Genomic DNA, 13,747 nt, shown 5'->3' on the forward strand with positions numbered 1-13,747 from the left:
GCGTGTTGCCAGTGTCTTAAACAAAGACTCGTCCTACTTTTTAGCTTCCAGAGAAACCAACTCATCGTGTAGTCAATGACTACCGATGAGCCACGTGAAACAAACAGTACCTGCATGTTATCATGTAGACAGAGCGAATTCAGACAGAACTGCAGTAATATTTAACACACCTCAAAAATTTTAGAGTTAAGGGCTAATAAAACACTTTTTCACAGCAATAAAGCACCATTTGGCTCATCCAGTTTTTCTATTTTGTGTGCATTTCGTTTTGATGTGTACATCTCAAATTCAGGCAAACATTGAAGTTTTTTCTCCACCTCAACAGGATGCTTGAGTAGCTGCTGTGTAGATTACGGGCTGAACACCACAACACTGTGAAATGCGATAGCAAAGTTTGATTATATGTCTCACTGTAGGGAAGTTTATTTTAACTTCTCTGTTTAGGGCTATTTTTTAAGAGTTGTTACTTGTAAATATGAATAAATCTCAAAAGTCAGTGTGGGCTCATTGCGTGTATCTGTTTTAAAAAAAAAAAAATCCCTTTATTCATCCAGCTCACCTTGTAGCTTCTGGTTCTCTCTCTCCATCCTCTGCAGGAGAATCTGCTGCAGGATGGCCTTCTTCCAGAGATCCCTCAGCTCCTCTTTGGTTCTCTTAGTCTTCTCCTCAGGCACCGGTCTCATCGCCGAGTCCCCAGATCCTCCACCCACGATCTGGGCCACAACCTGACAGGCATCAGACCCATCTTAAAGACATTTAAAAGATTATCATATTAGTTTACATTAGATTATGTTGCACAAGATGTTTACTGTAGCAAATGTAAAAAAAGATCTTAATTTAGATTGAGAAATGTATCTTTAAAAACAGTTTTGTTGAGCAAAAAAAAAAGCAATAAACACTCCAAGTCATTTCAATTTAAAATGAAACAATCACAAATATCTTCTGGAGTTAGAAGCTTATTAATAAAAACATTTATGAGCAGCACATTCACATTCCTTCATCTGGACTAGCAGATAACACGCCGTTTAAGAACTGCAGGCCTTCCGATTAGATTCAGACCCACAGTTCTGGGTTTGTGTGTTAGATGTGTTGTGATTCTTTCACCATTAGCAATGACAATAAGCAAGAAATTTACATTTCATTTACACTTCATTTACATTTGTTCAACACTTCACTTTGTTTACAGGTATGAACAAAACTTTTGTTCATACCTGACAGAGGCGAGTGTCAACTTCTTCTTACTTTCAAACGTGTTGGTATAAAAAGGAACAAAATCATCGTCTCTAAAAAAATTCAAGTAGCCTTCCAGACCCCTCTCTCTCTCTTCTTTCTCTCTCTTTCGGTGAACCTCACGGACACTCATGCAAAACAACAAGAAAATGCTAAACATAGATATATTTGACACAGTTGGGTGCAACACACAGACAGTAAAAAAAAAAAAAAAAAAAGCGTTTGTGTGACTCCACCTCAAAGTACAGGGTGGATCCCAAACCTCAAAATACCCTGTGTTGTTTAGAGGAACGACATACCAACTATCCAGATCGCACTTCTCTTTCAGTTCGCGGGAATATCACGATTGATCCTGATCACTAAAATACACACGTACACACATACCTTAGCCTAACTTAGGTATGTAAATCTGATGCTTACCTTGTCAAAGACTCTTCTGAGGAAAAAAAAAAAAAATATATGTAAAGGTCATCCTTTCAATACTACAAAAAACACTCACGCACACCACAATGGCGGGCTTTGTGTAAAACGAGTCTTATATTTGTGGAGTGATCATCTGTTTCTAAGACATGCTGAAACCAGCCGAGTCACCACACAAATTTATGGCTCTTCAGTTATAAAAGAGGTGAAGACAAAGCAAACTCATGGCTGACACACACAGAAAGACACTAAGACACTCACACGCACGCGCACAACTCTCTTAACAGATTCATGTTTCTTACTAGAGAGAGACAACTGCTGCAGTTTCAGCAGAAGACTGGTGACAATTTGTCTTTAGGTGAAAAAATGTCAAACTTTCAAACTGCAATACTTGATGACATTAATTCCCCGCCTACTTACCCCAACTAACACTATGGTACTGCATATTCCTCATAATAACATAAAAACACAAACACACACACACACACACACACACACACACACACTCTGGCACAAAGTGGCACAATCCACTCCCTGTGCAAACAACCTGGTCAGAACCAGGTTGCAGTGTGCACACACACACACACACACACACACACACACCATGCAAAGTGGGTCAACAAGGCTGGCGCTTTCCTCTGGCGCTGTCTATGTATGGACTGTCAACATGACCTTGAGACACACTGCCACTTCCAGCAAAACACACACACACACACACACACACACACACACACACCACGCCCATGACCTCATGCATCTACGCACACACATAAATACACACCCAACAAGTTTAGCACTGCATTCAGCCAGCACAAAGCCCATCACATTGACTTGTTAAAAAAAAAAAAAGCCCTGTTTTTCCCTTCACTTGCTTGCAGTTGAGCGTCAAAGTAAACTTTGGCTGCACATTTCATTAACTGAAACATTTAACATGCTTCAATTACAGGGCAAATTCATGCAGAAAGACAGACTTCACCAGTCTCTGCACATTCAGTGTTAAAGTGAAGAAAACAACCACATTAGTCCAACATACCAATCTGATTTTATGAAATACAATATCCACCCAACAGACTCCAGTTGGGCGTGTGCACGAGTCAACATAATAATAGGAAAACTACATAATGTTACTTACTCCTGAGAAGAATACCACCTTTGTGAGGATTTAAATATTGCTGAAGGTGCACCAGGGAGGTATTATTTAACTGTATGGAAATCTTTGTAGCTGTAATGTGCCGTTAAAGCCACAAAGCGTAACATTGGGAAATGTGATCTTTGGCACCCCCCAGTGGTTAGATCTTGAGGGCCTCTTAGTTAACATTTTAATAATTTATCTAGACAAAACAACCAACAGGCATTCTAGTTAACAACACATTATGTGCTGCACATACATGTCCAAACAACATGGGAGTGTAGGACACCGCTAGTGGAAACTAGTGAAACTAGTTATTCTCAATGAGTTTTTGAAAAGCAGCAATTTAGCAATTAGCTGATGAATCAAGGAGTCAGTGGACATAAAAACAAAATAAAATCATAATAATGCATGCATGCATGTTACTGAAAGAAACAGTGTACACCCTGTTAGTCCAAGTCTTCCAATAACACAAAATGAACACTGACATAACAAAGTACAGAAAACACTTCTTTTTGTAAATAAAATGCACTGTGTGAGAAAACGGTTTTATATCAGCTCACATGGATCATGCTTCTTTCCTGCTCGGTGCTTACTGGCATTACAGTGTGAGAAGCTCAACAATCTCAACTGTCAACACTTCTTCTGTCCTGAGTGCACTGTACATATAATTATGACACAGAATCCAAAGACTTGCAAGCACTAGTATGATTAAGACATGTCCACAAGCTGAAATACAGGCATTTTTATGTCAACATATGTTGTGATTGATATTTCAAAGTTATCTGAAGTCAAAGTAACTGTTCACTACCCAAAGTTATACAGTTTTCTACTTGTAACCATCATACCTTGACGGTATTTGACAAGAGCTGTCATTTCCCAGGCAACAATTACAACTGTTTGCTCAAGGTTTTCAAGCTTTTAGGCAAATCTTCATTTTCAAGCATTCAAATAATCAACCAGCAGCATTAGTGAAGAAATTTATACTGCAGTAACACAAAATTAACACTCCACCAGAATAATCATCTAGTGCAGCTGTCCCCAATCCCCGGGCCACAGACTGGTACCTGTCCGTGAGTCATTTAGTACCGTTGAGGCTTGGGTATGAAATTTATGGTTTTCAGAGTTTTTATCGGTTTTAGCGGTTTGTTTTTTTTAATTATTTTTTTATCGTTTTTATCGTTGACTCGGTTTCCTGGGTCTGTTCCCTTGTGTTATGAATGAATCGTCTTTTTTTGGTATCGGTTTTATTTTGTTGTATTTGTTCACGACACCTTAAAGGCCGGTCCTTGAAAATATTGTCAGACAAAAACCAGTCTGTGGCGCAAAAAAGGTTGGGGACCACTGATCTAGTGCCAATACTGGATTTGTAAAAAAAAACCAAAACCAAAACAAATAAAAAGTACATGAATATATCACAAATTCTTAGTTTCACCTTACATTTTAGAAAGTATCACTTCAAAATCCAGAAAGAGGTTTCTGGGTACTATTTGCTCAGTTTACTGATCAATTTACTGATGATATCAAAGGTCTGGGGCTTTGCCAACAACTGTTAGTATAATCAATTCATTACAGCCCTACATAACAACAAATATAGCTGTGATTAACTAAATATAATATAAATATATGTTTAATGCATGACTTCCGTAGGTTAAAAAAAAAATAATAATAATAAAGAAGTAATAAAAAGTATACTGCTTCCCCAAAATGGAGGAGATGAGAAATTAAAACTGTTATGATAAACAGATAGGGAGTTACGTTTAAGTTATGAATCTCTGCCTTCAACTCTTCTGAGAGTTCTTAGCATAAAACTAAATGAAAGAGTGACACACAGTGGAAATGCTTTGTGTCTGCACCGCAGGAGCAGATTTAATAACAGTGTAGTAACAGCTTACTGAAGCAGCGCAGTCTCAGTTTTGCATATGAGCTTCCTGTTTAGACTCGCAAAAACTATTAAACTGAATAACGTGATTTACTAAGGTATGCAGTAAGCAAGGTACTTCAATTGAGTCAGGTTTAATAGGAAACAATTTATCTACAAATGTTCATGTTCCTGTGACAGTTTCTCCTATGAATGTTTGTGTATCTGAAATGGCAGGTGGAGAGGTTAAGAATGCGAGTGCAAACTGGGAACAGAGAATGTTAAGCCTAAGCTTTGACCCTGTTTTTTTTTGTCATATGTTTTGTCATTTCTACACAAAACTTTGTCCTTTATCTTTACTCAGCAGTGTGCACACACACAAGGTTTGACTTTTAGTGTGCTAAAAGTCTTGCTCTAGTAACACACACTTGTACCCCTCTCCAGCAATTTCATTTACAGCAGGAAAAAAAAGTACTTTTTGTAAAGACATTACTCACTCCCTCATCAGTTCTGCTCATTTTCAGCCTGGTAATTTGCAATTGCTAGAATGCATTGGTCATTACATGAAGTGGCTGTGTCATGTTTATATAAATCAGCATACTGTTAGTTGATCACCCACATAATTTTCTACTCCATCAGCGCATTTGTTAGCCTCATGCTAATTTGTCATGCTTAAGAAACCTGGGCTTTAGCAAAGAAAAGCATGTACACACACTCTTTATGGAGTGTGTTTTCACTTTCAGCTTTGCAAGCCGCTGTCAGCTTTTCTGTTCTCAGCTTAGAAGTGGATCCAAAGTTAAAATTTACATTAGCCATTAGACAGACTAATATACCAAAGATAAACAGGAATACAACTAATTTCACACAAGAATTGCTTTTTAGAGCATGATGACAACACAGCATGTTGGGGTTATCTACAGTCTCAAGAACAATGAGGGGTCCAGCATGAAGTGAATTATGTCTTTAACCATGATTTCAAAAGTTTTAAGTGTGTGTGGGTGTCCCTTACCGATGGAGTCTGTGCCTTTCTGAGGAGTAGCGACCCGCAAGAAGATCTGCTGCCTCCACGAGTGGCGGCGGCTGCGCTGAGGGCTTTCCCCGACCCCACCAGCTGCACTTGGTGTGGAAAGCGCCACTACATCACTGACAGCACAAACACCCAAATACAGAGATGTAGTTACAGATGTGCCCTGATAAACAGTCAATAGATAGATAGAACTTACTTTTTACACATACATGTATGCATGCATGTGCATGTACACATATCAAAACCACTTCAAAGACTGTATGAAACCAGAAGCGGATGCAGCCTGTGACTCAGCCTGTGACTCTCTCCACTCTGTGGTCAGCAGACTGCAAACACAATCACCGAGAGCCCTTCTCATAATATCAGGGGACTTCAATCATGCCTCACTGGACTCCACACTGCCCACCTTCACCCAGTATGTGACCTGCCCAACCAGAGTCAATAAAACACTGGACTTACTGTATGCCAATGCAGATGAGGCATACAGTTCATCACCTCTCCCTCCCCTGGGCAGATCTGATCACAACCTGGTGCACCTTGTCCCTGTGTATGAGCCCTTAGTGCGCAGGGAGCCACCAGCCACCCGCACAGTACAGAGATGGTCAGAGGAGAGCGAGGAGGCTCTTAAGGATTGTTTTGAGTCGACTGTGTGGGAGGTGATTTGTGATGACCACGGTGAGGACATCGACAGCCTTACTACATGCATTACTGACTATATAAACTTCTGTGTGGATAACACTGTACCTACCAGGACTGTACGGTGTTTCTCCAACAACAAACCTTGGATTACCCCAGAAATTAAAACCGTCCTCAAGCAGAAGAGGAGGGCCTTCAAATCCAGAGACAAAGAGGAGTTGAAAAGGGTGCAGAGAGAGCTGAGGGGACTGATAAGGAATGGGAAGGAGAGCTACAGGCAGAAGATGGAGAACCAGCTTCAACAAAACAACGTTGGTGAAGTCTGGAGAGGCCTCAGAACCATCTCGGGCCACAAACAGCAGAACTCTCTGCCTGGGAGGGATGTGAGGTGGGCAAATGAACTGAATCATTTCTTCAACAGATTTGACTCAGCCATGAGGCAGTCTGCAACATCGGCTGCAGACTCACCCACCCCCACTGCTGCTGTTCCACCTCAGACACTTCACACCTCCTCTATTCACCCTGCTCACTCCCCCCCACCCCCAACAACAGCATCCAATACACACTCAACACAAGGCTCCAGCCTGTCTCTCTCAACCACCCAGGTTAGGAGGGAACTGAGGAGGATTAATGGCAAGAAGGCAGCGGGTCCAGATGGCATCAGCTCGAGGGTCGTCAGGTCCTGCGCGGACCAACTGTGTGGGGTGATGGAGCACCTCTTCAACCTGAGCCTGAGGTTGGGAAGAGTCCCACAGCTCTGGAAAACCTCCTGTGTTGTACCAGTGCCAAAGACTTCATGCCCCAAGGACCTCAACAGCTACAGGCCGGTGGCTCTGACATCCCACCTGATGAAGACCCTGGAGCGGTTGGTCCTGGCTCAGCTTCGGCGCCTAATAAGCTCATCACTGGACCCACTTCAGTTTGCCTACCAGCCTGGCATTGGAGCGGATGATGCCGTCATTCACCTCCTACATCGTTCCCTCGCTCACCTGGAGACCGCTGGAAGCACTGTGAGAATCATGTTCTTTGATTTCTCCAGTGCCTTCAACACCATTCTTCCCTCGGTTCTAAAGGACAAGCTGGTGAACTCTGGAGTGGACCATCACCTCACTACCTGGATCCTGGACTACCTCACCGACCGACCACAGTATGTGAGGACTCAGGGCTGTGTGTCAGACAGGGTCGTCTGCAGTACGGGGGCCCCACAGGGAACGGTTCTGGCTCCGTTCCTCTTCACCATCTACACTGCAGACTTCTCCCACAATTCCACCCAGTGCTTCCTGCAGAAGTTCTCTGATGACTCTGCAATAGTCGGCCTCATCACTGATGGGGACGACAAGGAGTACAGAGGTCTGACCCAAGACTTTGTGGACTGGTGCCAGCTGAACTACCTCCAGATCAACGCCAGTAAAACCAAGGAGCTGGTGGTAGACTTCCGCAGGCACAAGCATTCTCCACTGCAACCACTGAACATCCAAGGTATGGACATTGAGGCTGTAGACAGCTACAGGTACCTTGGTGTTCATCTGAACAATAGACTGGACTGGACTCATAACTCAGACGCCCTCTACAGGAAAGGGCAGAGCAGGCTGTACCTGCTGCGGAGACTCAGGTCGTTTGGGGTGGAGGGCCCACTCCTGAAGAAATTCTATGACTCTGTTGTGGCTTCTGCTATCTTTTATGGCGTGGTCTGCTGGGGCGGCAGCATCTCTGCTGGGGACAGGAAGAGACTGAACAGGGTGATCCGAAGGGCCAGCTCTGTTCTAGGATGCCCTCTGGACCCAGTGGAGGTGGTGAGTGACAGGAGAACGGCGGCTAAGCTGTCATCCCTGATGGACAACATCTCCCACCCCATGCAGCAGACTGTGACAGCACTGAGCAGCTCCTTCAGTGGGAGACTGCGGCACCCACGGTGTGGGACGGAGAGATTTCGCAGGTCTTTCCTCCCCACTGCTGTCAGACTCCATAATAAAGACTTTAACTGATCAAGCACACACATCCATACATATGCAATAATACTAAGTGCAATAATCCTTTCTGTCATCGTTGTATTTTTACTCAGTTGTATATAGTATTTGTATTTGTATTCTATTTTTATCTTATTGTATATTTATTTTATTTTATTCTACTGTATATAGTATTTTATTTTATTCTATTCTGTACAGTTGTGTACTGTATTTATTCTTATTGTATTCTAATTTTTGCCTCATAACTTTTGCACTGTCCACTTCCTGCTGTGACAAAACAAATTTCCCACGTGTGGGACTAATAAAGGTTATCTTATCTTATCTTAAGTACAGATTATGACTTTGCTATTACTAACAGACATTTACACTGACTTTTGGTACGAGTGTGTGTGTACCTGTTCTTTGGGTCAGGGCAATCATTCTCTCGGACAGTGGCCAGAAATGGAAATTTCAGAAAATTAGGGACAGATGAGGAGGAGTGGAGACGAACACGGAGACCACCCAGAGGACTGAGATGCAGGTGGCGATAAACAGAAGGCAAAAACAAATGAAAGAACAATCGTGGAATCGCATCCTAACAGAGACATGCAGACGTAATTCCATCGATATCACCAAAAGCATGATGACATTTTCTGCTGAGGTGGAAAAACCTGAACACAGCCCAGCGATTATAAATGAGGGATGGATTTAGCATGTCTCTGTCTGAATGGCGAACTACAGAAAAATACAGAACACAAGACTACAGGAAGGTATGAAAAGTTAGTACGAGAGCATTTAAAAACACAAAGAAAAACATTAGTTAAACTAAAAAACAGATTCTCACCTTCTTTTACTGAGCCGGGCTCCAGAAGAAGGTGAGGAAGGAGGATGAAGGAGGAGAGAAGAGTGGGACGAAGGACAAGGAAGGGCAGGAGGAAGAGCAGAGTTGCATGGGACGTGTCTGAGAGTCAGTGCGAGTGCAGAGAGAATGAGAGGAAGTAAAGAATATAATGGGCAATGACAAATGTATTTAAACAGAAGGAGAGTTTCAGAGTAACCGGTATAGAGTTAGGAGAAAAACATGTGACTATAAGTGCATATGCATCATATAAACAAGATTTTTGTCAAGCATGAAACTACAGAATATTGTGTTTTTATCTCTATATGGTCTATATGAGTAAAATCATTTGCATTTGATATCAATCACTTAGAACATGTTTTTACCAAACTCTGAAAAATGTTAGAAACATGTAGATTTAAAAAAAAAAACAAAAACAAACAAACAAACTGAGAAAAAGGTTTGCAGAAGGCTGAGATAGAGCGCAAGTAAAGCCAACATCCAGGGAGAGGAATGATGCAGTAATCCACGTACAAGTTTCACTTTCTTTTGACACAAATATGCTGGTGTCACTGAAAACTCAAACATGACAAAAATCCTCTTAACACGTTTGGGAAAAGATGATACTGCTTGCTCATCATTGTCATAGACTTGATGAACCACAGTATTAAACGACAACACACACACACAGCTTCATTACTACTTGCAAATACCATAGTTTCATTATCTTTTTCTCAAAGTGACAAAGCGATGCGTACTCTCCAAACTGGCTTTGCAACCCTTATTCTGGGAACTGAGGTAAACCGATACAGGGTGTTAGACCACAAGGTAAAAATACCATCACTATAACCATCAATTTTTTAAGCTATAAAAAATATCTAAATTAAATAAAATACTAAAACCAATCCTTTTCTAAATTTCTCATAGCAGCGAGTTCCTTTACACACATGACATTGTACGCATCTTGAAGACACAAATAATCATACTGTATTTGTCTGTTATTAATAAGTGGCACTATTTCTCTTTTATATGTTCATTACGTTTTGATATCTTATAATATTCATTAAGTTGCCTTATTATTACAGTCAACTGTATGAAAGCACAAAGTAAAATTTAACAAATACTATCCAAATAAAATTTCTACTAGTCTATCTGTAAACACACACACAGAAACACTCACATGCTCTACTCACTTGCTCTGGTGGGGAGTGTCCGTGCTGACGGAGTAGTGTCGCACAAGCTTGTGCTTGGTAGCTGCAGTGTGGTCCTGTGGTGGGTGAATTAGTATGTGCTCCGGTGAGTATTCGGCTGAGGAGGGGGTGGCAGGGTGGCTGAAAGTGCTGGCCCGGCGGCGGAAGCCCTGTGGCTGAGCATCCCCGGATAAAGAGGAGGAAGAGTGTGACAGCGGCAGAGAAGTGTCAATGTGCTTCAGGTCTCCTGTTGAGTTGTGACACCTGAAGATAATAAAAAGGAAAGGAATAAAAATTCATGAATGCAACAATTTCTACACAAGTCTAAGTTTATGATATGCACCACATAGTGAGAGAAAGCTTAATGTGATTTTAAACTTAATCCAATGTACCGCTGAGCAGAGAGTATACAGTGGGTACAGAAAGTATTCAGACCGCCTTACATTTTACACTCTTTGTTTTATTGCAGCCTTTTGCTAAAATCATTTAAGTTCATTTTTTCCTCATTAATGTACACACAGCACCCCATATTGACTTGAACAAGTTCTCACCTTTAAAGCACTGAGTAACCCGAGATATGAGGTAGCCTTTGCATATAGGAGCGTTTACCTGAGAGGGCTGGTTGATCGCTGATGAGCAGGCAAAGGATCATCTAAACAGGGCTGATCCTGGCTGCTGTTGACAGTACAAATAGATGAGCTGCTCTCACTTCCCTCGCTGTTCTCCCTTTGAGCTCTGGCCTTGCTGCTTCCCTGCCATTAACAAACACACGTGTGTTAAACACATGGTTTTTACCTGTGAGCAAAGATCACAAACCAAGACACACAACCTTCCCAACCAATTTCTCAGTGCTTTACTCTATATGTAAAGACTAAAAACTGCTAAAAATAAATATTATAAATATGAACTCTCTCATCCTAACGGGCTGCTTTTTTTCCTGTTACACTGCAAAAACAATGAATAAAATAATGAAAATATATTAATACAGGTTTGCATAATCTATAATTTCAGCTTTATTTCAGCCCCGAACTGTTCACTACACTTTATGTGTAAACTGAGCCACTCTGTCAGTAGATATTTGCTGTGCTTGTTTTCACTCCAAGTCCTAAGCTTTTTTTATCTTATCTTCATGTGTTCTATTGAGCTTTTTATCTAAGTGAGAGGGATGGCAAGCAATTAGTCTGATAGTTTATAGGTCCTCATTTAATTTAAAAAAATATCCAAAGCCTGAAACTGAAAATCAAACACCTACCTATGAATTAATATCAATGTACAGCCACGATTTATTTCAATTTATATAAAATAACAGCACTTCTTGCATGTGGAAAAGCTAAGCTAAATGACTACAACGGTGTAGCACTCTTTGGGAGTGTGGGAGTGGGAATTGTTAGGTACCCACTGTTTTGCACTTTTTAAACACCTACATATTAACATGGGAAGCACACACATGGAGAAAGACATTTATTATAACAACTGTATTTGCTTCTTACCAAACCAAAAGGTCAGGTATGTAATTTGCATATAGTCACATACCAGAACATACTTCTGCACACAAACCAAAACAGAAACAGCACTGTTACCTTCCAGATCCCCTCCAGGGACTCAGTGAGAGAGCGCTTGGCTCGGCTCTTGAACTCCTCGAGTCGCTGCCGGCTGCTACTCTGCTGCTGTGCCTCCACAGCTGGAGCGACATCCTCACACATCTACATACACATAGAGACAGGAAAAGACACAGAAAGCAACAGTGAGCGAGAGGAAGGGAGGTCCTCAGAGGCATGCAATGACGGCAATTTGTGTGTGTCAGAAAAAGGGAATTTTGTCTTTCCTTAGAGGACCAGTCTTTCATAGCAATAATGACAATAGAGAGGAAATGTAGGACTTAAGAGTGTGTTCTGCTACAGAAGTGCATATGTATTTCATAGGGGTGTCCAGTAGGTACCTGTTTGCTCTCCTTCTGCACTGTGTGCTGATGGGTCTTCTGTCTCGCTTCATACAGATTTCTCAAAGAAGCCATTATCAACTCATTCTCTTCCTGATCACTCTTAGGACGAGCCCTCTGGACAAACAGACAGATTAATCAATATATTTGATGAGTTTTTGTATATATTATATATACTTATTATATATAAATGATGGAAATATGTAAAAATTATGTTTTTTGTTTTCTGTTCTGTGTCCTGTTCTTTTTGTATATGTGTGTTTTTTTGCTGCTGATACAACCACATTTCCCCTTGTGGGACAATTAAAGGATTATTCTATTCTATTCTACTTATATATATATAAAATTATTATGAGAAATGGAAAGTTTCAACTGGAAAAAAAGAAAAATCTAAAATTGATCACAAGTCTGTTTAAGCTGGTAAGTTTCAGAGAACTCATCTGCAGAAGTTTACATTTGGAAAATAATTTTTACACCTGGTTCCCAAAAAATGGTGAAATCGAGGTACATTAACACCTACAGCACAGTGAGCTAATAAAGACATGCTTAGCTCTGTTGGGTTGCAGTTTTACTACACCACCAGCAGATGTTAGCTAAGTCACACAGCACAATGTATCTGCATTATTACTCTGGCAGTTTCCTTTTAACGTGCCTGCCCTTCCAATAAATACCATCAGCAGACCCCATTAAAAGTACTCAAGCCCATTACTGAAAACAAAGCAAAAAGCTAAGCAAGGTGAAGAGAGAAAAAAACACTGTAAAGGCAAAACTGAGAAATGAGGTGGCAGAAAAATTTAAATTATCTGTGAAGAAAGAAAAATGTATCTCTGTGAATCCCCCTCAAAAAACTTGTGAATCCACATTCATTTATCCACGATAAACTTCGATGACCTTGCTTACTAGGAAGTTTTCATGTTACAACCACCTGAAGGGAAATTTAAACATTTACACCGCGCCCTTCAGGTCAACAGGCACAACAGGCTCATTACCATAGTGTTTTCAAAGACTGAAGCTTGATCATCATTGTCCAAAGTGGCCAAATGTTTTTGAAGCTCCAGTTTAGTTTTAGATGGGTGTAGACCTAAAAATAAAGAAAATACAGAATATAAACACACTACAAGCAAGCCTAGTCTCACTAGAGATTTGTTATACAGCAGCTTAGACAGTCCTAAAAGCCTAAATATAAAGAGTTGTACACATCTACAACATAGAGACACCACTTATAGCTTTAAGGACACCTTCTTACCTTCTATGCTCTCACAAAGCCTGTGGAGCTGCTGCATCGGGCAGCTGTCACACTGCTGGCTCTGAGTCTTTGCATTTTGCTGCAGGGCGGCCACAGAGAACGCTTGCTTCAAAGTCAGCATGATCTCGTCCACCTTAGAAGAGTGAAATAAAATTATTTATTGCCCTCTACAAGCTTCAGTGTTTTTAGGCAAATATCAAATAAATATTAGGATGTATGTCTTTTCCCCAACACTGTTATTGTCAGAGCAATAAATGCTTCATAATACGTGTTAACTCCTAAATT

At 41.0% G+C, this 13,747-nt stretch overlaps 1 protein-coding gene across 1 annotated transcript in view; it reads right to left on the reverse strand.

Annotated features, from left to right (window-relative positions):
• The window catches only part of tbc1d1 (TBC1 (tre-2/USP6, BUB2, cdc16) domain family, member 1), a 54,533-nt gene that overhangs the window by 15,551 nt on the left and 25,235 nt on the right, over nucleotides 1-13,747 (reverse strand). The window contains exons 6-15 of the mRNA XM_085356997.1: nucleotides 13,463-13,595; nucleotides 13,206-13,297; nucleotides 12,217-12,333; nucleotides 11,858-11,980; nucleotides 10,887-11,029; nucleotides 10,281-10,541; nucleotides 9,094-9,210; nucleotides 8,666-8,779; nucleotides 5,650-5,783; nucleotides 560-745 (exon numbers count right to left, since the gene is read on the reverse strand). Coding sequence (XP_085213123.1) covers nucleotides 560-745; nucleotides 5,650-5,783; nucleotides 8,666-8,779; nucleotides 9,094-9,210; nucleotides 10,281-10,541; nucleotides 10,887-11,029; nucleotides 11,858-11,980; nucleotides 12,217-12,333; nucleotides 13,206-13,297; nucleotides 13,463-13,595 — 1,420 coding nt within the window. The remainder of the gene's footprint in view (nucleotides 1-559; nucleotides 746-5,649; nucleotides 5,784-8,665; nucleotides 8,780-9,093; nucleotides 9,211-10,280; nucleotides 10,542-10,886; nucleotides 11,030-11,857; nucleotides 11,981-12,216; nucleotides 12,334-13,205; nucleotides 13,298-13,462; nucleotides 13,596-13,747) is intronic.

This window comes from Diplotaxodon limnothrissa, linkage group LG6 (genome assembly GCF_057381915.1).
Source record: "Diplotaxodon limnothrissa isolate DT_005_m linkage group LG6, D_limnothrissa_male_GT1.1, whole genome shotgun sequence".
Classification (NCBI taxonomy): Eukaryota; Metazoa; Chordata; class Actinopteri; order Cichliformes; family Cichlidae; genus Diplotaxodon; species Diplotaxodon limnothrissa.